The 26,595-nt window shown below is 45.2% G+C and overlaps 1 protein-coding gene across 3 annotated transcripts in view; it reads left to right on the top strand.

The window, feature by feature from the left end:
* The window catches only part of FBLN1 (fibulin 1), a 766,403-nt gene that overhangs the window by 407,662 nt on the left and 332,146 nt on the right, over positions 1-26,595 (top strand). The window contains exon 15 of one of the 3 annotated variants that reach the window (XM_069228255.1): positions 4,959-5,593. The exons of the other annotated variants lie outside the window; for them this stretch is intronic. Within the exon in view, the coding sequence (XP_069084356.1) occupies positions 4,959-5,310 (352 nt within the window). The 3' untranslated portion in view covers positions 5,311-5,593. Of the gene's footprint in view, positions 1-4,958; positions 5,594-26,595 lie in introns of those variants that run through there. 3 annotated transcript variants of the gene reach the window in all.

The following is a 26,595-nucleotide window of genomic DNA, read 5'->3' as shown; positions in this document are numbered from 1 at the left end:
GTTGAATAGCCAGGTTGGAGAAACTGCACAGACCCCAGGGTTGTGTCTCAGCGGCAGTCCAAGACGCTCAGACCAATCTTGATGCTGCTTTCGTGATAGGTTTAGCATGAAAGCAGCACCAGGATTGCTAGGGAGCCTGTGCTGGTGTCCCATTGATAAGGAGCAACGCGGCAGGTGGCAGCGACAATGGCAAAAGGTATGTTTTTTTTTTTTTTTTTTTTTTTTTTTTATTCCCCGCCTCTCCCCTTGAGATTTTCAGCCGCCACCGCTGGAAATACAGGGAGTGCAGAATTATTAGGCAAATGAGTATTTTGACCACATCATCCTCTTTATGCATGTTGTCTGACTCCAAGCTGTATAGGCTCGAAAGCCTACTACCAATTAAGCATATTAGGTGATGTGCATCTCTGTAATGATAAGGGGTGTGGTCTAATGACATCAACACCCTATATCAGGTGTGCATAATTATTAGGCAACTTCCTTTCCTTTGGCAAAATGGGTCAAAAGAAGGACTTGACAGGCTCAGAAAAGTCAAAAATAGTGAGATATCTTGCAGAGGGATGCAGCACTCTTAAAATTGCAAAGCTTCTGAAGCGTGATCATCGAACAATCAAGCGTTTAATTCAAAATAGTCAACAGGGTCGCAAGAAGCGTGTGGAAAAACCAAGGCGCAAAATAACTGCCCATGAACTGAGAAAAGTCAAGCGTGCAGCTGCCACGATGCCACTTGCCACCAGTTTGGCCATATTTCAGAGCTGCAACATCACTGGAGTGCCCAAAAGCACAAGGTGTGCAATACTCAGAGACATGGCCAAGGTAAGAAAGGCTGAAAGACGACCACCACTGAACAAGACACACAAGCTGAAACGTCAAGACTGGGCCAAGAAATATCTCAAGACTGATTTTTCTAAGGTTTTATGGACTGATGAAATGAGAGTGAGTCTTGATGGGCCAGATGGATGGGCCCGTGGCTGGATTGGTAAAGGGCAGAGAGCTCCAGTCCGACTCAGACGCCAGCAAGGTGGAGGTGGAGTACTGGTTTGGGCTGGTATCATCAAAGATGAGCTTGTGGGGCCTTTTTGGGTTGAGGATGGAGTCAAGCTCAACTCCCAGTCCTACTGCCAGTTCCTGGAAGACACCTTCTTCAAGCAGTGGTACAGGAAGAAGTCTGCATCCTTCAAGAAAAACATGATTTTCATGCAGGACAATGCTCCATCACACGCGTCCAAGTACTCCACAGCGTGGCTGGCAAGAAAGGGTATAAAAGAAGGAAATCTAATGACATGGCCTCCTTGTTCACCTGATCTGAACCCCATTGAGAACCTGTGGTCCATCATCAAATGTGAGATTTACAAGGAGGGAAAACAGTACACCTCTCTGAACAGTGTCTGGGAGGCTGTGGTTGCTGCTGCACGCAATGTTGATGGTGAACAGATCAAAACACTGACAGAATCCATGGATGGCAGGCTTTTGAGTGTCCTTGCAAAGAAAGGTGGCTATATTGGTCACTGATTTGTTTTTGTTTTGTTTTTGAATGTCAGAAATGTATATTTGTGAATGTTGAGATGTTATATTGGTTTCACTGGTAATAATAAATAATTGAAATGGGTATATATTTTTTTTTGTTAAGTTGCCTAATAATTATGCACAGTAATAGTCACCTGCACACACAGATATCCCCCTAACATAGCTAAAACTAAAAACAAACTAAAAACTACTTCCAAAAATATTCAGCTTTGATATTAATGAGTTTTTTGGGTTCATTGAGAACATGGTTGTTGTTCAATAATAAAATTAATCCTCAAAAATACAACTTGCCTAATAATTCTGCACTCCCTGTATAGTTGTTATGAGAAGATTCATGACATTTGTTATAAAATGTATTGGCTTGTTTTCTACATTAGACAATCAAGTCAAATTCAATCTGTGGCATGGTCGGCGGTGCAGTCGTAAATATTTGTGTTTGACTACAGATCTTGTTTTGCGAATGATGATTACCCACTTGTGTGGAACAGAGGTATTTGAATACATCATTATAGTGCCTCCCTGGAGGCTAAGCTGGAAAAATGCAATTCTGAAGATAAAACATATTATACTGTGCTTTAAATGCAACCGAAATATTGGTCATTAAAAGATGTTACCTAATAATCCTAAAGAGGCATTCATTTATGAAAGTCATGTAAAATACACATGTAATTCCAAACTTTTTTACTCCAATTAGTATTTGAGCGATGTCAAAGGTCAGCTCTTTAAAAGTGTTTTCTGTTGTAAATTCACTTACCCCCTAGCCATCTGAAATGTCTGCTAACCTTTTCAAATTTAAGGAACATATGATTTAAGGCGTGATTTGCCTCCAAAGAAGTGATAGACAATGATGTTGCTTTTCCTGAGCATTTTTGCCAGGATGGCTCATTAAATATCTGGCCAAAAGTCCTAAACTAATCTTGAGTTCATATTATCAGTTTTGTACATCAACCTGGGCCAGTCTTTTTGCTTGCAATGAGTGGTTCGCACCACTGGTAAGGTGTTGCTGATGTCAGTTCATTAGTTCTAGCTTAATACAAATTTAAATTATTTTACATTGCTTTCATAGTTTACATTTTTTTAATATTTAAGCAAAATCTTAAACTTTATTACATTTTCCTATATTTTCTCAGTGGGGGATCTCCGCCCAGGTGGCAGAGATCTCCAGCAAAAGGAGGAAGGTTATTAGCAATAAGTTTACACTCGTAAGTTCTGCTGTAGGATGGAGTGGAGACATGTAAATCTCAACTCCGAAATGGTGAGTAGCAAAAAATTGGAGATTTATTCCAAGGTATAGGAGTAGATCTACCCATGAGTAAATATTCATGTTTATTAACCTTTGTGAACTGGGCCCATTGTGTCCAAAGCAGGACTCGGAGTAACGATGGGACAGCTATAGGACTCCCTGTATTTCATAAATATAAACTCTGTTAACTTTATTATGTGTGTGCTATAGAACTTGCCTGATCCATTCCCCACCGAGACCTAATACTCACAAGTGTAAATGAACATGAAGCTAGTTGACTATCAGATATAGACAAGGTGCAATGTATCCTTTGTATGTCTTGCCCGTAGCAGCCCACTCTTTGCATTCAATCAGTCTTTATCTCCCAACAGTACTCTTGCCCATGAATGATACTCCAAAGTGTAGATCTTTCGAGCTACTTGTTCCCACCCCACCTTTGGATCACCCTCCCGCTCCTCCTTTGAGCTCTCCCTGTCTATGAAATAAAACCTAAATTTTATCTACTTTAAAAGCCATCATCGCACATGCATGTTTCATCTCGACCGCTGCCTTAAACCCTCTCTCAAACTGGCATAGTTTTGGCTTCACTTGTTGCTCATTGATTCACTATGCTACCACTTTGCTGCAGTAGCATCCCTTACACCCTTGATGTAGGCATCACATCAGTGTCTCACTTTTCAGACAATCTTGTACCCTCAAAATAATTTTGTACGCACCTCCAGAGTTTTTTCCCCTTATCAGGGTGATGATGTGTGCAGCATTTCTGTTAGAAGGGCCACACATGTTTTCATAAATACAAAAATTAGTTTCATGATATGGCTTTATAGTTGCCAAGGTAGGCTCGAGCCTCACTGGAATCAGAGGTCTAGTGATAGCCGACTCTAGGCCACAACAAAAAGGACGAGCCTGGCTGTTGCCTTCTTCTTTATCCACTTTTGTAAGAGAAAAACAAGCTCCGTCCCGCAAGTCGATGGGCAGCTGCCCCAACAGAGTTCAAGCGACTATAATAAACATACGTGTCTTGCAGGGAGGGTCTTTCAGTGCCTTGGCTCATGCTGAGGTTCTTAGGGCTAAACCTGACTCCTGCCTTGGCTCTGCACATACATTTTTTGGCTTACTCATCACCACTTGTTGCTCTTAAGGTTGAGGGCTGGCCATAGGTGACTGGAGAGTGAAGGGGACACGTTAAATATTGTCCTGTCTGAGCCATTGGTCTTCTAGCATGATGCCTTTTCATTCTTCATCACAAGCATATATTGTCATCTGTAAAAAGATCAGGACAAAAGCCCTTTGTGACTTTGTAAATGCAGCTATTTTTTCTAAAAGAAAGTTACCCAAAATAATGATTTTTGTGGCTTATTGTTAGAAAACCTAACGTTTGTCTTAAGGTGAATATATGCGTGTGGTCCTCCCTTCCCAACCAACTCTTGGTGTTAGGCCCAGCCAGGTACTTAGATGCGGTTTCATACATGTTGTCCATCCTTTGTTTTCCTTAATCCTTCTCATCTACCTTTATCCTTGCACTGTCACAGCCTAGGCATCTTGCTCGAATACAGAATTTGGATCAACAAAATCATTTTATTTGGAAGGTGCTTTATTCTGATGGTTTTTCTAGCCACTCCTAACCCCAGTGTTGTATGAGGAGAGCATGCTCTTCTAATACTTTAGCACTCCTAAATGATTGCAGTCAAGTTTCTATACGATTTAGTAAAACTGGAAACCAAAATAAATCAAACTCTCATGGGCATGAGTTCAAGTTCTGGTGTACAGTGAAGACTTTGCATGCTGGACCTAAACTATAGGGTTTATTTGGTGTTCCCAGCTGACAAACTATGCTTTCAAGATTGAACATTCTGACCGAAGTCTTTCTGCCAACATATTTCTACTAATCTGGTACTTGAGACAGCTTAATCAATTGATGGGCAGCCTATCAAATCTTTTTGCACAAGACCAAGAAGGGTGTGCTCTCTAGGGAGGCATAACTGAAAATAGCATTTTTTGATAGACTATTTTGGGTTTGTTGTTCTAATCTGTTTTATGAGGAACGAAGGTGTTCAGCCTGCTTACTTTTGATCTTACAAAGAAAAACAAACTCTGCCCAGGCAGCTTCCTCTGACATTGCATTGGCTGGCTTGCTTACATGTGCACTAATACACCTTTTTGTCTTGTGTTCTCACTTTTCTTGCAGCCGCTGTGAGCGCTTGCCTTGTAATGAAAATGCGTGCCAGAGCCTGCCTTTGAGAATAACATATCACCAGCTCACTTTTCCCACCAACATCCAAGCGCCCACCGACATTTTCCGCATGGGTCCCTCCACTTCCGTCCCGGGGGATGACATCTTTCTATCCATCATCAGCGGGAACGAGGAGGGTTATTTCACCGCAAAAAAAGTGAACACCCACAGTGGTATTGTGACTCTAAATCGGCCAATCACAGAGCCCAAGGATATTCTTCTAACCATTCAGATGCAACTTTCCCGTCACGGGATCGTCAGCACTTTCATTGCCAAACTCTCTGTCTTTGTAGCTGCTGAGCTTTGAGTACCACCTGGCTTCGTTTCACTGCTGCTTGTTTCTTAGTTTTAATAAAGTTTTGAAGTTGTGTTTTCACTTTTTGCATGCTGTACTTTCAGTTTGTTTTGCACAACGGCCGCAGTATTTTGTTTTCTCTCACCCTCACTTTGTGGACTTCTGCTTCTTTACCTGGATAGCCACTATTTTTGACACTGTAAACCATGAATATATTAGTAAAAATGTAAATTGCCGCAAATGTCCGCAGTGGTTTTACAAGGGGTTTTAAAATTAAATGCTTCAAAACACAAAAGCTGTTGAAGTGTCCTGATGTTTGTATCTGACTTTTAAGGATGTTTTAAAAACACTTCTACAAGATGTTTAAAATTGCAACACTTTTTGCCTTTTCATAAAGATTCAAAACTTAATTTGATTTCATCAATTTCTTCGTTACAGTCATTACCAAGAATGTAGATGTTTAAATAACCCATTTATCACCACCACCCCATCACAACCTCCGACCAACTCGGTGTTTTTGGTTTGTATTTTGAGATCTTTTTTTTTGCAGATGCTTATTTCGTTCATGTCAGCACATCATTTAAAGGCTAATACAAATATCAGGTCACACTGAGCCTAAAAGGGGAATCATTCTGGTGATATATAAAGTAGCAGTTTTGTAGTGAAACATAAACGACTAGAAACACTTTTCAGTGGAAATAGAAAAACAACTCCCACATCTACAATACAGCTACAGTTTTAAAAATCGACAATGCTTTGTGCGTGTGACGGAGCACTGCTCGGCTCTTTTAATTGCTGCATTTTTAGTTCCTGTGTGCTCTAACAAGAGTCTGTGTGTGCTGCACCATTAGCTGCCACATGCTTCAGTGTTAGTCTCTTTGTTAGGCACGGCTAGTCTTTATTCGCTGTGAGATATGCCTATCAATTGTCCTCTCTCTGTTTCAACTTTAGTTTAAACTGGACTCTCTGTTTGGCATATTGTTAATCTTTTGAAATCTCTTCTGCCGCTTTCCTGTTAGAGATCTTGGCACCATTTGGTGCCACCCTTAACTAGAGGTGCAGTGGATGGCAGGGATATCATTTTGAATGTCTAGTAGAGTTAAATTGAAGCCCCCAGTGGTCTTTAGCACCCAGAAAGGTGGACAGATTGACTTCTCTTTATGCTATAGCAGAGGAACGTGAAAGGAGCTGAAGCCAAGCATTCTGTGGTACAGTCACTGATGGCAAATGCATCACTTAAAGGTCATCTGTAATTATGGCTGCAGCATCTGTGTTCCTGATTGTAAATTGTCTGCACATTTAAAACTATTTTTGTTTACACATACAAGAATTTATTTTATTCACTTCCACTAATTTTATAGGGACTAGACTCTGTGTTTCCACTTCCTAAATAAACAAGCTTGTAACCTATTAATTCTGCTACAGCATTGGTTTTTGTGAAATGGAGAAACTGGTTAAAGTCGCTGCTCCTGTCGGTAGCTTGTTGCTCAACTAAGCTTTTTTTGACCTTGCATTCCCTTTTCTTTTTTCTCTTAGTCACCTCTATTTTCTTTTCTTTCTCTCCCACTTTATAAAAACTTCCAATTTACATTTTTAAGCATTCTGATGTGTTTCTGTTTTTTTCTACAGGGTTCATTGGGAATGAATCCTCCAAATATTTAGGTTTTTGAAGCAGAAAAATATACTATTAGCGGTTGGTGAGGGGCATTTAAAACTGCCAAACGTGGTGTTTTGGCTTTCCACTGCATTGCGTTTAACACTGTGAATTGCAAGGTTCTGTTGGACCATAAAATCTAGTTTTGCAGAATTGCTCCTTTTCTGGTTTCATGCTATGCATTATTCTGCCATCTCATGGCTGGGTCTGGAATTGTCTGTTTTCCCTTTTTTTTTTCTCTTGGGCGTCGTTGACCACCATTTGGTGCTTGGTCTGTCCCCTATGTGACGTCAGATGGTGCCTCGGACGTTCCCGTGCGTGGTAGCCATCTTCAGATTCTTTTTTCCACCATTGGGCCTGGAAGCAAAAGGGGGTGTGAGGTTTTTGGGAAGAATGTCGAAGAATCCTGAAAAAATCAAGGTTTTTGAAAAAAACACTAAACAAGAGATGGTAAGAGGAGCAGAGAGAGAAGGGAACTGCCGGTCAGACTTCCTGGTGGGGGACTCTGACAGAATTTGCATGTGTCAGGAAAATGAAGCAAGGCAGGGGTCATGGAAAACACCCCTTTAAATTCTGTCTGAACAGCCACCATAAATTCACACAGCATGACTCGCATGAAGTTTGCATCCCCTGACTGGCGAAAGACCACGTGGACAAGGACTGTGAGGCCTGCGCTGCATACGTACCAGAAACACTCCGGGTGCGCAGAAAGCAGAGAGAGAGGAACACCACATAGCAATGCACAGCCAGAAACCATGGGCATCGCTGAAGGACCTGGGCCTTTCCAGAAAATATGAAGAGCAGGTTGGTGGCGCAGAATCGACCCATAAAGGGTCGGACATAGAAATTCTCAAGGGGGATGCCAATAAAAAACGTGTGACAAAGAAAGCAACGAAGGACGTCGAAAATAAACTCTAGAAGGTAGAGAGACCACTGAAAACCTCAGAGGACAAGATCCCAGAGAAAAAGTCACACAAGACAGCCCTGACATCCAAGAAAACAACGATCAAGGGTCAGCCGCAAGCAAAGGAGGCCCACGGATCCCAGGCCAGGGATACTGAGGAAGGCAGAGCATTGAAACAGACAAAAACATCCACAGGAAAAGAAACCTCAAATCTGTTGGAGGAAGAATTGCCTGTGCCAAAAATGAGACCATTTGCAAAGCAGACGTCGAAAAGGCCTTAGAGGTGGAGAAAGAGAAGGAGACTAGAGGTAGAAATGGTGGGGCTCCTTCAAACAAGAAGTAGTTAGACGTACTGAAAGAATTCAGGATCCCAGCTAAGTCTTCCATGACCACAGAAGATGAAGAGGCTGCCCTAGAGGCACTGACGACCTCTGAGCCCAACAAAGAGGAGGCAAAGGAGGATTTCTGTGTCCTCAAAGGGGAAGAGACAACAGAGGTCTTTGAGGATGAATAGAATGGCCTCGACACTAAGAGCCCAGAAGAGGAGGTCGACAGCTACCTCTTGAGACCTTTGACCCTGTTGACATCACGCTCTACAACAGCCCGAGAAATAGGGCAGTCGAAATCAATGATGTGCCTCTAGAGGAACAGAAGGGAGACTTGTGCTTCCTCCTAGGAACTCTCATGCCGTCACACAAGGGGAATGTGTATCTCCCAATGCTACCCAGCATACTGGACCACGGCAAGGAGGCCTTCAAGGAACCTACTGCAGCAAAGGGGGTGACACCAATGGTCGAGAAGAAGCATAAAACTACTTCAAAGGACCCCATATATATCCAGGGGAGCACAGTGGTGGACTCTATCATCATCACTACCGCAAGAAGGAGGAGTAATGCACACACCTTCACAGGCCCTCCTCCTGATAGGGAAAGCAAGAGGCTAGACATGGTAGGGAGGAAGATGGAGCGAGAAGTGGCAACACAATGGCGTATAGCAAACGCTAACACCCTGCTCAGTGGATATGGTCACCAACAGTGGAACGAGATTGAGGAGCTAATGAAAAGGCTCCCAGAGGAGGATAAGAAAAGGGTGAAAGCAATCATCCATGAGGGGAAAAACATCACCAACACCTGCCTAAAATCGGCACTGGATGCTGCTGACACAGCGAACAGCCAAATGTGTATGGGAACAACCATTTGAAGGCATGCCTGGCTCAGAGTCTCAGGCTTCAAGCCAGAAGTCCAGGCCTCCATCATAAACAAACCTTTCACTGAAGATGCTTTGTTTGGTCAAGAGGTGGATGAGTCCTTATGACAAATTAAAAAGGACAATGAGACAGCAAAGGCAATGGGCATTCTTCAATACAGAGGCACCTTCAGGAGGGGAGGAAATACACCCAAATGACCCACAGGGGACCCTTTGTGACAGAGCAACAGCAAGCCCACGGGAGTACACAAACAGACTGGCCAACAAACCGGATATCAGCAGTGGCAACATCCCACAAGGCAGACCTTTTGTGGTAGAAGGAGAACTAAGGGCCAATCCTCTAAAGGAGGAGGAATCTCCAAGTGACTCCGAATAGCCCACACAAAACACCAGTGGGAGGCAGAATAGCACAATACCCACAAGAATGAGCAAAAATTACCACAGATAATTGGGTTTTAAACATGGTACGCCATAGCTACTGTATAGAACTCACAAACCCACCAACACCCAACCAGCCAAGGAAGAAACGGTATCAGAAAACAGAACTGGTACAGGTATGGAAGGAAGTAAAAGAACTCCTGCAAAAACATGCAATAGAAAGAGTACCAACAAAGGAGGTGAACAAGGGAAACTATTCTAGTACCAAAGCAAGACTTTACACTTAGGCCAGTCCTGGACCTCAGATTTTTAAACCATTTCATTTGCACACAACACTTCAAAATGACAAACCTACAAGAGGTAATTCTACTGCTACAAAAAGGGGACTACATGGCAACCATAGATATAAAGGACACCTATTTGCACCATATCCATAAAACAAGTGCACAAAAAGTACCTTGTGTTTGTGCTCGAGAAGGTTCACTATCAATTCAAGGTCTTGCCCTTCGGAATGAAGTCAGCACCAAGGGTCTTTACAAAATGGCTGGCAACAGTCGCAGCATTCCTAAAAAGGAAGGGGATTCACGTATACCCCTACTTGGATGACTGGCTGATAAAAGCAAATACAAAGGAAAAATTTCAAAGGGACATTCAAACAGTGATTCCCAACCCTACAACAACTTGCGTTCTGCATCAACCAAAATTAATCATCCCTATAATCACAACTGGAGAAGATGTTCATAGGAGCAAGACTGGATGCAAGCAGAGCACATGCATACCCTACTCAGAAGAGATTACACGCAATCACAGAGCAAACTCGCCTTTAACAGAGGGGTCAGTCAGTTTCTGACAGTGAGGACAGTCATGAACCCAATGGGCATGATGGCATCATCCATCCACCTCATAGCCCTTGCAGGGCTCCACATGCGCCCATTCTAGGAATGGCGAAGCAGCAGTTGGTCACAAGCCACAAGGAGTTGGGAGGATCTAGTGGTTGTAACAAAGAGAATACAGAAGGAGATACAATGGTGAGCATCCAAAGCCATAACCAAGGGGAGACCTTTCAAGACAACAACTTCATCTGTGACCATTACAACAGACGCATCTCACAAGGGATGGGGAGCACCCACAGGCAACTTGAGAACTCAGGGTCAGTGGAACAATGCAGGTGCAATAAAATAAATCAACTTCCTAGAGATGAAGACAGTGCTACTAGCCCTGAAAGCCTTTCAAACACAAGTAACGGGGAAAACCGTACTAATCCAAACAGTCAATACAACAACAATGTTCTACCTGAACAAACAAGGGGCACAAGGTCATCCACCCTAAGCAAACTAGCCCAAGAGATATGGAAATGGGCAATATCACAAGAGATCAACTTAAAAACAGTCCACCTGTCCGGGAAGGACAACATAGAGGGAGACAGACTGAGCAGACAGGAAAGCAGCTCACACGAATGGGAGCTAAAACTAGAAAGACTAGAAAAAATCTTCAGGATTTGGGACACACCAACAATCGATTTGTTCACATCAGCAGAAGACAGGAAATGCAAACTCTTTGCCTTCAGTTTTCAACGCAGACAATAGGAAGGGAATGCCCTGCCACTAAACTGATCAGTGAGATTTGCCTACGCCTTTCCACTGATTCCCCTAATATTAAAAGTACTGGAAAAGGCCAGGCAACCAGTGACAAATCTCATCCTAATAGCCCCACAGTGGGCCAGACAAACCTGATATTCATACTTACTCGAGCTGTCCAAAAACACAAATGATCAAGATCAAGGTGGAGCAAGACCTGCTCACCCGGGACCAGCAGCACTCAATCTAACAGCATGGCACCCGAATACATAGAATTCAGAAACCTTAACCTACCATCTAGGACCATAGAAATACCGAAGGAGGCTAGAAAGCCAACAACAAGACAATGCTAGGCAGCAAAATGGAAAAGGTACTATCTATGGTGCACAAAGAACAATACCTTGGAGACAATATCTAGGCAGGAATCAGTAATAACCTATCTCACACACCTGATGAACAGCAGAATCAACTACCCATCTCTCAAAATACACTTGGCAGCAATTATGGCAGACACTAGGGGAGTTTCTTGTAAACGTTTCTTCACTGCACCTGTGATTAAAAGGTTCTTGGAGGGATCCAAAAGAATTGCCCCTCCAAGGAAAGCACCAGCCCCAACGTGGAGCTTGAATATGGTATTAACAGAGTTGATGACTAAACCATTTGTGCCTATGCACAAAGCAGAGCTCTGGTTTACCAGACTAAAAAATGCCTTCCTGATAGCAATCACATTGCTTCGAAGAGTAAGAAAACTTTAAGTGCTAAGAAAAAAAGAACATACATACAAATTCACAAGGACCAGGTAGTCCTCGGGGCAAATCCTGAATTCCTACCAAAGGTGGTGAGCAAATTTCACGTCAACTAAAGCATCCAGTTGCCAGTATTCTTTAAGAATCCACAGACACAACTGAAAAAGACATTATATACTCTTGATGTAAGAAGAGCGCTGATATACCACCTCGACCACGGGGGGGCAAGGGGGACCAACTGTTCATTTCATATGCAAAATTCAGCAAGGGGGGGTCACCCATCACAAAGGGAACTACTGCACGATGGATTAGGGAGACAATACAAACATGCTTCACCTCAGGTGGCATATATCTATGCCATCTCCCTAAAGCACACCCAACAAGAAAGATGGGCGCAACACTAACATTCATGGCAAATGTGCCCACAGACACTATCTGTGCTGCAGCAACATGGGCATCCCCACACACATTCACCAAGCATTATTGCGTGTACATACAAATGCATAAGGAAGTTCAAGTACGACAGAAGGTACTACAACACCTGTTTGTGAGCGCATCATTTCACCCCAGCCAACCCAACGAAGAGGCAACGACTATATAATCTAATGCATAGCATGTGAATCCAGAAAAGGGTTCATGCTGCAAAATGAAATGGGTACTTACTAGTAGGAATAGTTTTGCAGCCTGAAGAGTTTTCTGGATTCACATGCGACCCACCTACCTCCCGGGAAATGAGAACAAGACAAACAGGTGGGGAAGAGGTCATATATAACAATAACCTGTTCTTAAAAAAAACCAAAAAACAAAGGGAGAATTACAAGAACGGAAAAAGAATCTGAAGATGGCTACCACACAGGGGAACTTCTGGTATGCCAGCTGGCGTCACATAGGGGACGGACCAAACACCAAATGGTGGTCGACGTCGCACAAGAGAAAAAAAAAAGGAAAACAGACAATTCCGGACCCAACTACTAGATGGCGGAATAATGCTCAGCGTGTGAATCCAAAACACTCTTCTGGCTGCAAAACTGCTCCTACTGGTAAGTAACCATTTCATTCCTCTGAAGTGAAGACCCTTCTCAATGTATGTGCTCTGTTTGTGATCAGTAGAAGAACCAAGTCTTACTCCAGAGACCCAACTCTATTATTCTTAGGAGTCATTTGCATTTGAAGTGCAAGGCAAGCACAACCTAGACATCACAGACTAGGTCAGAGGCCTCTGCTTCTAAATAGAGATGTAACTGTCCAAACACTGGAGTGTTCCTCGGACCTTTCAGAGAAGCTATCAATCCATGTCTGGTTCCAAGGCAGCAAAGCAAACATTTCTTGCCCCAGAGGAGTTCTCGCCATGTTTGCATATTTAAGAAGCAACTGCACTGTAATCACTACCAAAGTGGATAGTCCCATATTTGCCCTCTTGTAGAAAATTCTCCCAAACACACAGGTGCTGCTATTTCTTTCTCCTGTTGTTTTGACTGAACATGAGCAGTTTTGGAACCAGGTGAGCAATCTTTGTGAGGATAGCAGTGTCAAGAATAGCGGGGTTATGTGAACTCCAGGCCTTGTCTCTCGGACTAGTCACAAAAGACCCTGTATTAAAATGCCAGGAAGGTTATGAAAGACTACTCTAGGGCAGCTGGTGTGTCAGGATCATAAGTGGTGGAGATCAAGGGGGTGGGTTTTCAAGTCATGAGTGGTAGCAGCACTTTATAAGGCACTTTATAAGAAGGTGCCTTACAGCTTTGCGTGTTGTATTAGCTCCTTCACTATTGCTGCAGTTAGTTTTCTTTTGAGTCCCTCACATTTGTTTTGTTCCCTTCTCATTTGTCTTGAATGCCTGACCTTACTGCCTGAACTATAACTTGCCCTTTGAAATTCGATTTTGTATTGTTAACTGATCGACTGCTTGAAACCGGACTTGCCACTGGATTGCGTTTTGCTATTGGTTGATGTGCTTATTTTCCTGCTTCCTCCCTGAATTCCAGGAATTGCAGTATTGATGTTACACTACAGACTTTCTTCTTTAGTGACTCAGCTTCCCTGTGACCTGCCATCACGATGCCCTATGCGTTTGGCATTCAGCTTTGAAACAACTATTGTGAATGCGCTGAAGTATGAGAGACGTGTGGTTGATGAGATTCCATAATTTAATCTCTCTCTCTCTCTCCCTCTATCTCTATCCCCCCCCATTCCCTTTCCAGGGTTTAGTTCAGCTATGTGTGCTCACTCATGAACGGTCCTAGCTAAATTCTGAGCAATGAGGTCGATCAAGAACCGATAATCCCAACAAACAGCTCCACAAGTGTCCTCTTTTCTTGATAGAGTATAAATTCCTACATGCCTTTTGATGCAGACAGCCCATTGGTGCATTATGTTATTCCTGCTACTGACTTTCTGTATTTTGGTGCTCCTCGGTCACATGAGCTTGATCACACATATTGTGTCAGCAAAATCTCCCATAAGCACCAGTTGGGGTCATAGCATGAGACCCACTGCTTTGAACTGCCTCCATGCCTGCATGTTCCTCATCCTGTGGACAGGAACCTACAAATCTCCACTTCCCATACTTTCTTTGCAGCAAATCAATGTGGCCTATTAAATTGTGTAACTGGAGCCTGAGAAAGAATCCATCTCTCCTGGAAGGAAGTGTGATTTGACCCTGAATCATGAGACGCACAGCAGTTTGCACCTCCTTTTCATCATGTCTTCCACTTTTGACGTCCCTCAGTAGAAAGTGGGGGTGTTCTCACTTTGCAAATTTAAAATGGATTGCAATGGCAAAGTGATATCAGATGTTATGAATGTACATTTCTGTCACAATTTAAGATGGGTATAACTTGTGTATCTCGTGGGACAACTTAAAATATTTGAGTTTTTGAATGGTTACCTCACTGAAGGCAGTGTGGGTGTAGAAAAGTACCCTCTTTTTGGCATGTTTACCCCCACTTTGTGCCGACTGTCAGTGTGCTTTGACTGTTTTTACTGGGATCCTGTTAACTAGGACCCCAGTGATTGTGCTCTCTCCCTCTATATTTGGTTGCATAGGACTTTACGCACCCAGCATTTGGTATACTGGTGCCCCCATATAAGTCTCTAGTATATGGTACTGAGGTACCCAGGGCATTAGGGCACCAGGGGTTCCCCATGGGCTGCAGCATGTATTGTGCCACCCATGGGAGCCCATGCAAAATGTGTCTGCAGGCCTGCCACTGCAGCCTGTGTGAAAAGGTGCATGCACCCTTTCTCTACAGGTCCTTACACCAGGCCACTGTAAGTCTCCCCTATGGTAGGCCCTCCTAGCCCAGACGCCAGGGTGCAAGTACCTGTGTGTGAGGGCACCCCTGCATGAGCAGAGTGCCCCTACAAACTCCAGTTCCATTACACTGGACTTCGTAAGTGCGGGGAAGCCATTTTACCTGTGTGCTGGATTCAGGTCACCTATATCCAGCTACATAATGGTAAGTCTGAACCTGGGCATATTTGGTATCAAACAAGTCAGAATCATACTGCAATACTGATGCCAGTATTGGTTGTATGACTCTGTGCACTCTGGGGGCTCCTTAGAGGACCCCCAGCATTGCTCCTACCAGTCTTCTGGGGTCTTTCAGGCAAGCCTGCGCTGCTGCCACCCCTCAGACAGGTTTCTGCCCTCCTGCTGCTTGACCAACCCAGGCAGAGGAAGGCAGAACAAAGGATTTCCTGTGGGAGAGGCAGGTAACACCCTCTCCCTTGGAAATAAGTGTTACATGGCTTGGGAGGGATAGCCTCCCCAAGCCACTGGTATGGTTTGAAGGGCACATTTGGTGCCCCCCCTTGCATAAACTGGTTTGTACCAGTCCAGGAACCTCCTGTCCCTGCTCTGGCACAAAACTGGACAAAGGAAAGGGGAGTGACCACTCCCCTGTCCATCACCACCCTAGGGGTGGTGCCGAGAGCTCCTCCAGATGGACACTTGATTCTGCCATCTTGAATATAAGGTGGGCAGAGGCCCCTGGGAGCATCTGAGTAGCCAGTTAAGGTAGGTGATGTCACTGCCCCCTCTTGATAGGTGGTCACCCTACTAAGTGACCAGTCCCCCTTCCTGGGCTTTTTAGGGTCTCCCTTTTGGGTGGGTCTTCAGATTCGATGTGCAAGATTCCAGCAGGACGCCTCTGCATCGTTTACTTCATCTTCTGGCCATTGGGACTGAATCTGGACCCTCCAGGAACCGACAGTCTGCAACTACAGCGATGACTCTGCTTTGCAACATTGTTTCCCTGGCTCTTTCCAGCAATTGCAATATTTCCCCGGCTACGAATCCTCTCAGGGTGACAAGTCTTTAGCCTGCTCAAGAAATACAAAGGAATCTCCCTTGAAATGAAGAAGTTACTCCCCTGTATCTGCAAGCACTAACTGCAACAGGAACCAGCTGCGTGGGTCTGCACTCCTCCGGAACTGCATGGATCCTGCATCACAGGTGGTGGCCTGGAGTGGTCCACTTGGTTCTCTCTACCATCTGTCCAACTTGGGAGATTCTAAGCCCTTGTCTTTCCTTGCAAGACAGTACTCCTGTGCACCACAACTCTTACAGCTACCAAGGCTTGTTTGCTCCTCCTCCAAGGGATCTTCAGGCTCCCTGTAGCCCCAGCTCTTACAGCTACCAAGGCTTGTTTGCTCCTCCTCCAAGGGATCTTCAGGCTCCCTGTAGCCCCAGCTCACAACACTCCTTCCTGCAAAGCAAAATCTCCTGCCTGCTGCTCCAGCAACATGGCACTCCCCTTTAGGCGTGCTGAGTGGACCTCATCGTGACTCCTGTGCCTGCTGCCAGTGGTTTACCTGTGGGGCTGCCTCCTCTTCTTGTTACTCTCCCAGCTTCTGAGGGTCACCCTGGGCTCCCCTCCTTGCTTGTCCTCTTCTGCCTTGCAAACCTTCTTCTCCGGCTTTGTATTTGCCAAGGCTTGTTAGTGGTTTTCCAGCACCACTGACCAACTGCATCTCGACCGCTGACGTGGGACAGCACTTGCATCACTCCTGGGGCTCCTCTTCATCTCCGGTGCTGCACTGCTGACCTACTTCGTCCACAATCCACCTGGTCATGCATCCACAGAAGGGTGGGTAGTGGCTCCTGCTACAACCGGACATTCCATCACAAACTGGACTTGGACCCCTTCCTCCTCAGGTCCTCTTCTGCCAAGATCCATGTAGGCATCACTGTTGGCATCGTTACCCCCCCCCCCCACACTTTATGCCTAATGTTGATGGCAACTTTGATTGAAAGTGTGCTGGGATCCTGCTAAGCAGGCCCCAGCACCAGTGCTCTTTCCCAATATCTGTACCACCTTTGTTTCCACAATTGGCACAGCCCTGGCACACAATTAAGTCCCTTGTAAAAGGTATCCATGGTACCAAGGGCCCTGTGGCCGGGGAAGGTCCCCAAGGGCTGCAGCATGTATTATGCCACCCTGAGGGACCACTCAGCTTGTGTGTGCTGGTGGGGCGAAAAAGGCAGTCAATATGACACCCCTCTCAGGGTACTATGCCCACAAACCACTGCCTGTGGCAAGGGTAAATCATCTCTCTAGCAGGCCTTACAGCCTTATGGCAGAGTGCACTATACCGCAGGTGAGGGTATAGCTGAATGAGCAATATGCCCCTACAGTGTCTAAGTCCATTCTTAGACATTGTAAGTGCACTGTAGCCATATTGAGTATATGGTCTGGGAGTTTGCCATTACGAACACCACAGTTCCATAATGGCTCCACTGAATACTGGGAAGTTTGATATCAAACTTCTCAGCACAATAAACCCCCATTGATGCCAGTGTGGGATTTATTGAAAAATGGACTCAGAGGGCATCTTAGAGATGCCCCCAGTATGTTAGCCAAACTGCTACTGCAGGACTGACTGGTCTGTGCCAGCTTGCCACTTTCAGACAAGTTTCTGACCATATGGGGTGAGAGCCTTGGTGCTCTCCGTGGTCAGAAACAAATCCTTTGCTGGGTGGAGGTGCTTCAAACCTCACCCCCCACTGGAATTGTAACACCTGGTGGTGAGCTTCAAAGGCTCAAGCCTCAGATTAGAGTGCCCCAGGGCACTCCAGCTAGGGGAGTTGCCTGCCCCCCGGACAAAGCTCACTTTGGGCGGCAAGTCCGGTGGGAAAATTAGGGAAAACACAGAGGAGTGACACCCCAGCTAGGTCCACCTTGTAAGGTGTCCAGAGCTGAGGTGACCCCCTTCCTGCAGAATCCTCCATCTTAGTTTGAAGGACAGGGACCAATAGTATTAGGGTTGTGCCCCCGTCCCCAAGGGGAGTGGGCACAAGGAGGGTGTAGCCACCCTCGGGGACAGTAGCCATTGGCCACTGCCCTCTGACCCCTGAAACGCCCCTCAATTTAGGACTTAAGGGCCTCCCTGAACCCAGCTCACTTGATTCCTGGTGACCTGACAAGAAGGACTGCATAGCTGAAACCCCCAGCAAAGAAGAAGGAAGACGACAACTGACTTGGCCAACGCCCTACTGGCCTGTCTCCTGCTTCAAAGAACCTACACAAGCCCGGCGACGCATCCAGCAGGACCAGCAACTTCTGCCAAGCTCCAGATGACTGCCCTGCACCCAAAAGGACCTAGAACCCCCATGGACAGCAGCCCTGTTCAAAGAAGAAACAACAACCAAGGTATCCAACCCCACTCCAAATGCGTGAGTCCTGACCACTCTGCACCCAACGCCCACAGCCCATGTCCAGGTGGCCCAACCAGCTAGAGAGGATCCCCAGGAGATTCTGAGCAAGTGCCTACCCTGGTTTGACCTCTCCACCCCTCCATGACAATGCCTGCAGAGGGAATCCTGAGGACTACCCTAACCACGAAAGCTCAGGATGAAGATAGCTGATGCCTAAAGACACACTGCGCCCGCAGCCTCCCGGAAACGCGACCTCTGGTGCAGCAACATTCAGCAGGCAGCCCCCCTCCCTGTCCAGCCTGTGATTTGCCCGAGATGACCTCCTAGACCTCGCCTGCAGCCTCTGAGTGACCCCGGGGTCCCCTTATGGAGAATCATTGGAGACCCAACACCTTGGTTGCACCCGGCATCCGCAGTGCCACTGAGGGTGTATGTTTAGTGCCTACTGGTGGCCTCCCCAGTGCTCCTCTAAACCCTCCAGGTCTACCCTCTGAACACTTGGGGGGTATTTACCTGCCTGCAGATCTGAAACCGAGTGCCCCCGTCTCCATAGGAGCCCATGTTAATTTTGCTTACACTTTGACCTCTGCACCCAGCCAGCCCCGTGTTTGCTGGTGGTGCGTGTTTGGGGTGAACTTGAACCCCAGTCTGTGGACGTCCTAACCCCTGGAGACTGGAACTGTAAGTGCTGTACTTACCTGCAAATAGATCCAACTTTTTTTCCCCCCCAGGAACTGTTTCTAAAAATTGCAGTCAACTTTTAAAACAGATATTTGCATTGTCAATATTCCAAAAACGGTATAACTTATCAATTTCAAACAAAGTGCTAGTGATACATATCTGAAATATGAAACGATTGGAGTACTTACCTGCAACTGGAATCTTGTGTAAAAATAAATTAATAAAATATATTTTTGCTAGATAAAAACCATTGGTTTGGAGTTAAGTCATTGAGTGTGTGCTTCTTCAGTTGTCTGTGTGTGTACAACAAATGCTTTGCACTTCCCTCTGATAAGCATAACTTCTCGACCACACTACCATAAAAGAGAGCTTTAGTATTATCTACTTTATCCTCTGTTAAGCCTCTGGGGAACCCCTGGACCCTGAGCACACTATATCTAATTTTGATATAGTATGTACAGAGCCAGCTTCTTACAATCCACCTTTGGGTTCTTCCAGTCTTGGTTGGATCTTGCATAATCCTTTTCCAAAGTCCTCCTGTTGTTTTTGGGAAAAACCAGGTACTTACCTCTGCTCTTCTGGTCGCTGGGGGCAGGGGGCACTACGGTACTAGTATATGGAACCCAGCTACCCAGGTCATTGGGGCACCAGGGGATACCCATAGGCTGCAGCATGTATTATGCCACCCCTCGTGAGCCAATGAAAAGTGTACCTGCAGGCATGCCATTGCAGCCTGCGTGAAAGGGTGCATGCACCCTTTTCACTACATGTCACTGCACCTGATCACTGTAAGTCACCCCTACGGCAGGTCCTTCTAGCCCAGAGGGCAGGGTGCAAGTAACTATGTGTGAGGGCACCCCTGCAGTAGCAGAGGTGCCCCCATGAACTCCAGTTCCATTTTCATGGACTGCGTGCTTGCTGTCAACCTGCATTCGCGTCATAGAAATACCTTCACTCACTACATTTCTTTATCTGGTTTACAAATTAATCACAGTTGGACGTACATTCCTAACACAGTAGGGTTTTATAGACATTTACATAAGCCACAAATATATCATTTAGAGCATTTTAAGGATACAGTAGGGGACACTTAAGTTGTGATTTCAACAGTTGACACATCAGAGTGGAAAGCTACAACTGATTCCTCAATGTGTTGTATTTTATGTTGGATAACAACGTGTCAAATTGTATGAGATTCTCGACTGTCTGAATGCAAAGCTGGGCAGAGCAATGCATTTCATACTGCTTTCTTTGGCTGATGTATGTACTTCACATGCGTATGTGGTAGATACTCAAATGATCATTGTTTGCAATCCTTGCTTTATTTCCACAGATGATAACACCCTCTGCAAGAAACATTCCATTAGAGAATAAGATGGGCAGTACAAAAAATGCTATTGATTCAATATCCTGGTTTTACATTTCATTATTTGGTTGAGTGGATTTCATGTTATGGGAGTGTTCTGTCAACAATTTCCCCTTCAGCACAATTTAACAAAATATTACATTCTATCAAATGATGGCCACATTTTATATAAAATAATTATTCCTGGAAGAAGAATAAGGACTGGCACATATACAGCTAAATAGCATTACTTTTCCTTTTCTCTTGATGGTATGTGTGCTTTGGCGAGAAGGTAATGGCCCAGCATGAACTTTCTAGTGAAATTAATTGAATTGAACAATTTTTTTAAAAAAAATTCAGACATGTATAAACCCAAATAGTAATTTCTTAACTGGAAAGAAGGCAATGGAGAATTTGACAAAAGAGCACATAATGAGCTTAGAAAAGGCAAGTTTTGAAATATACGGTCTCTGAATGACGAAATTTTAAAATTACATACGAGAAGGTTTGCAGTAAAATGAATATAGTTGTATGTACAGTCACGTATTCAGATAAACGGCAAGTTATTTTCAGTGGTGACTTATTCTCATTGCTCCCCTGTTTGGGGCCATCCTCTTGCACCTAAAGTAATAACGTTTGTCCTTTGAGCTGTTGTGTAGAACTTGCAAACCCCATTATATTTCAGAGTTTAAGGTCAAAACCTCATACCATGTAGACTTGATTACAACAGAGCAAGTCATTACCTACAGAGAGGGTGGAGGTTGTATACAGACGGTTACACACTGTAAGAAAAACAAATGTCGTATCTTAAAAAAAACAAAAGCTAGCCCTTAGCATAGTAACAATACGTTTTGCAGCATGAATCTTATCTGGATTCACATGTTGAATAGTCTGGAATTGTCTTATTGATTCCTTTATTTAAATGTTTTTGTTGTTGTGGGTGTTGCAGACGGTCACCTTTTGATTGAGTATCCGTTCCCTCTGTGACATCTCTCATGGGCCCCAGAAATTCCTTTGTATGGTCGCCATCTTCAGGTTCTTTTTTCTGCCGTTGAGTCATGAAGCAAGACTAAGGAGCTCTGAGGTAATCAGGGTAATCATGACTAACCAACGGATCTTCAAGGAAAACACAGATAAAAGGTGTTTTTAACCTACTTAATACCACTGTAAGGCAGTTGCATCAAAAGGATGCCAAAGGGACTTTCTCAGCACCGATGGGGGATTCATCGGACTGGTAGCATGCGGCTCAAGACTGCAGGGAGGTGAGGCAACAAGAGAAGATGGAGAATATCCCTTTTAAATTATACTCCAAGGGCCACCACAAATTTGCACAGAAAGCCCGCACAAAGTTTGCAATCGATACCTCCCAAAAAAACAGCCCAGAGGCATGCATGTAGTCTCAGCCCAAAACACTTAAGTTGAGATAGAGACAATGCTGGGTGCACTACACAATGGTCAACACCTAGAGGAAGCATTTGGCCCTCAAGGAGCTGGGCCTGTCCAATGGTGAGGAAGATGGATGCGTCAAAGACACCAAACTGGTACAGGGGAGAAAGGCTGATAATTTTGATTATGAATCAATTATGATTATGAGGCATGCATAATCATAATTGAGACAGCAAGGCAAAGAGTTAACACCCTCCCAGCCCCCCATCAACAGGGCCTCCACCAGACAGGGAGAGTAAATGAATCGAGTGGATGGGGAGAAAGATGGAGAGAGGTGCAGCAACACAATGGAGAATTGACATCGCCAACGCCCTTCTCAACCATTATAGCCACCAGAAGTGGGACAAGATTGAGGGCCTCATTCAGCATCTTCCCGAAGAGAACAAGAAAAGATCCAAGATGGTGATACAGGATGACAAGACGATTGCCAACATCTGTCACAAATCAGCCCTCAATGCAGCAAAGATGGCCAGCAGGCAGATGTGCACCAGGACATCCTCCAGGAGACAAGTCTGCTGAGAGTCTCTGGGTTGAAGACAAAAGTAGAAGACATGCCTTCATATACCCTTCACAGGAAGTGCCCTCTTTGCTGCAGTGTTAGAGAAGACACTACAAAGAATCAAGGACAAGACTGTGAAGGCAATGGGTACCTTGACATTTATTGGGTTCTTCAAGTGGGGAAGCATGCTGGCCAGTAGACTGCCAAGCAGAGAAAGGTTCCAACACAGTGCAGGCCTGAAACAAAAAGTGTTTATCCACCAACAACTCAGGCTGTTCCTCAGCAATGGCAATAACCTGTGAGGCAGTGCTTGTGAGGAGAGCAAGTAAGATAGGACAGCTCCCAAGAGGCGGGGGAGGGAGGGGCAGTTAATAAGTGACTCCCAAAAATCATGCCCCAACACATCGCACCAATGCAGGTGAAGGATAGGGGGTTTCCTTACCTCACATTAAATATAATAAAACATGGCTTCTGCATCAAAATTATGAACAGGCCGCTTTTGCTACCTCTAAGCGAGATATCGCATAAAAAGGAAGAACGTCTGCAGTTACGCCATGAAGTGATTGAGCGCATCAGAACACAAGCCATAGAAACAGTCCCCCTAAGAGAAGTCGGTAAAGGGGTGTAGGAAGGCAGGCTCAAATCCTAAGGGCAATTCTGGACATCACATGCCTAAATAAGTTTATATGAACTTAACACTACAAAATGAAAATATAGCAAGACATCATTCTACTTTCAAAAAGAGGGAACTACATGGCCACACTATAGCTGAAGAGCTGAAGGATGCATTCATGCACTTCCTGAAGAATGAAAGACACAGAAATTACCTTGGATTTATAATAGACAAGGTACACTACCAGTTCAAGGTGCTGCCTTTCGCATTAAAATCCACACCACGGGTGTTTGAAAAATGCCTTGTGGAGGTGGCTGCATGCATCATGACCTAGGTTCTTTATGGCTACTCATAAGGAGATGACTAGCTAGTAAAGTCAAGTTCAAGGCAACAATGTTAACAGAACACACAGGCTGTGATGAAGACCATACACAAGCTGGGGTTCTCAGTGAACCTAAAGAAGTCATTTTCATGCCCACAACAAGAAAAGGTATTCCTGTCAGCGAAGTTGAACTCGAGAACTGTAAGCCCACCCAGCACCCAGGACAGTCAAAAGGCTAATAGAGCAAACTCTTTTATACCAGAAGGGACAATCTCTGACAGTGAGGACAATAATGAAGCCAATGGGTATGATAGCATCTTGCATTCCACTTGCATCTCAGGCAAAACTACACATGTGCCGCATCCAGGAATGGCTGCACATCAAATTGTTGCATGGGAGTTGGAAGGGTCTTGTGGTTTTCACAGAAATGATTCAAAAGGATTTAATATGGTGGGAAAAGGATCAGATTACTGTGGGGAGACATCTCAAGCAACCAACAGTGACCACCGTGGATGCATTCCACATGAGATTGGGGTGGTGGCGCACATTGGAAAATAAAAATCAGGGGCCTTTGAAGCCCAACAGAGGCCGTGAGACACATAAACCTTTTGGACCTCAAGACCATGTCCCTTGTACTGAAAGCATTCCAAGCACATGGAAATTGAAAAACTTTGCTGATCCAGACAGACAACACAGTTACAATGTTCTACCTCAACAAACAAGGAGGTGGGATAAAATCTTACCTAGTGTCACTATTAGTGTAGGACATATAGAGCTCAGCGATTCAGCACTGGTGGTGATACACCTACTAGGCGCCAAAAATGTTAAAGCAGATAGGGTAAGCAGACAGTCAAACACATTTTTTGAGTGGGAACTAAAACAAGAAACACTAGAAGACATTTTTCTTAGATGGGGTACCCCAGACATAGACCTGTTTGCAAGTCTGGGGAGAGCAAAATGTCAAGACTTTGCACCCAGCAGTCCTAGGGAACACTGCCATAAACTGCCCAGGGACATTTGCAGGGGCCTTTCCACTGATTCCACTGATCCCCATGGTAGGTAGACAAATTAAGCCATGACCTTTAGCTTGATAGCACCACACAATGGACTAGAAAAACCTGGGGGCATATGTAAAAAAAGTGGTGCTCCACATAGTGCAGCGCCACGTTTCTTGCACCCTTTACCACCCCCTTACAGCCACCATGTGTGCGCCGTATTTAAAATATCGCGCAGGGTAGGGGCAATAGCGTCATTTTTTTTACGCTGTTTATGTACTCTGCAAGAGCAGTGCCAAATTGTTGGTGCTACTTGTGAGAAAGTAGCCTCTTTCTAGCATTGTTACCCCCACTTTTGGCCTGTTTGTGAGTGTGTGTCAGTGTGTTTTTACTGTGTCACTGGGATTCTGCTAGCCAGGATGCCAGTGCTCATAGATAAAAACCTATATCAGTGTATTTTGGCTGTCTCACTGGAATCCTGATGGTCAGGACCCCAGTGCTCATAGTTTATGGCCTTATGTGTATGCCTGTGTAGTGCCTAACTGTGTCACTGAGGCTCTGCTAATCAGAACCTCAGTGCTTATGCTCTCTCTACGTTTAAATTTGTCACTGTAGGCCAGTGACTTCATTTACCAATTTCAATTGGCACACTGGACCCCTCCTTATTAGTCCCTAGTATATGGTACCTAGGTACCCAGGGCATTGGGGTTCCAGGAGATCCATATGGGCTGCAGCATTTCTTTTGCCACCCATAAGGAGCTCAGACAAACCCTTACACAGGACTGCCACTGCAGCCTGCGTGAAATAATGCACACACTATTTCACAGCCATTTTCACTGCACTTAAGTAACTTATAAGTCACCTATATGTCAATCCTTCACTTGCTGAAGGTTAGGTGCAAAGTTACTAAGTGTGAGGGCACCCTTGCACTAGGAAAGGTCGCCCCCACATAGTTCAGGGCCATTTCCCTGGACTTTGTGAGTGCTGGGATGCCATTACACGGGTGCACTACATATAGGTCAATACCTCTATGTAGCTTCACAATGGTAACTCCGAATATGGCCATGTAACGTGTCTAAGATCATGGAATTGTCCCCCCATTCCAAATCTGGTTTTGGTGAGCAAATTTAATGCATCCTGGGGACTTCACCATGGACCTCCAGTACTGCCAAACCCGCTCTCTGAGGCTTCCACTGCAGCTACAGCTGCTGTCACCTCACAGACAAAGCATTTCCTCTGAGAGCAGGGTGTTACACCGTCTCCCTTTGGAAATAGGTGTTACAGGCTGGGGAGGGGTAGCCTCCCCCAGCCTCTGAAAATGCTTTGAAGGGCACAGATGGTGTCCTCCTTGCAAAAACCAGTCTACACCCGTTCAGGGACCCCTTCTCCCTTGCTCTGGGGGGAAACTGGACAAAGGAAAGGGGACTCCCCTGTCCATCACCACACCAGGGGTGGTGCCCAGTGCTCCTCCAGTGTGTCCCAAACTTCAGCCATCTTGCTTTGCAAGGTGTGGGGGCACTCTCGAGGGCACTGAGTGGCCAGTGCCAACAGGTGACGTCAGAGACCCCTCCTGATAGGCCTCTGCGCACGATTTGCAAAATTTCCTTCATGCACAGCCTGGCCCAGGTCCCCTGCACTCCATCCTGCGACGCACAACTCGTTGTTCTCCGGTGGCATGGGACCTTCTTTTGTTGTGCCGCATCAACTGCGTTTTGCACCTCCTTTGAACCTGGATCCTGTGACTCCTGGGGGTGCTGCCTGGTATCCTGAGGGCTCTCTAAAGTGCCGAGAGCCACCCCTTCCTCCTCACACAGAGTTGAGGCCCCCAGCTCCCTCCTGGGTCCACCAAGCACCATTTTGACACAAAATGTACTTTTGCCGCAGCCAAGGCTTGTTGGTGCCTTCCAACACAAAATCTCATCTGCAACGATCTTCACGGCGTAGGACATCTTTTGCATCATGCAGGAACCCGCTGGCATCTTCCTAGGGTGGACTCTTCTTTTGCACCCTCTTCTGGGTTGGCAGGGGCTCTTGGAACTTCTTTCGACTTCTGGACTTGGTCCCCTTCCTTTGCAGGTCTTCAGGTCCAATAATCCAGCAGTTGTTCTTTGCAGACTTGGTTGGCTGGTGCAAAATCCCCAAAACGAGGTGAAGTGTGTCCTAAGGAAACTTGCAGTACTTTACTCCTGCTTTTCTGAGCTCTGGGGTGGGGTAATTTACTTACCTTTACTGTATTCTTACTCTCCCAGTGATTCTGCACACACTACACTTGT

This window comes from Pleurodeles waltl, chromosome 4_1 (assembly GCF_031143425.1).
Source record: "Pleurodeles waltl isolate 20211129_DDA chromosome 4_1, aPleWal1.hap1.20221129, whole genome shotgun sequence".
Classification (NCBI taxonomy): Eukaryota; Metazoa; Chordata; class Amphibia; order Caudata; family Salamandridae; genus Pleurodeles; species Pleurodeles waltl.
This window is presented reverse-complemented; position numbering and strand designations above follow the sequence as displayed.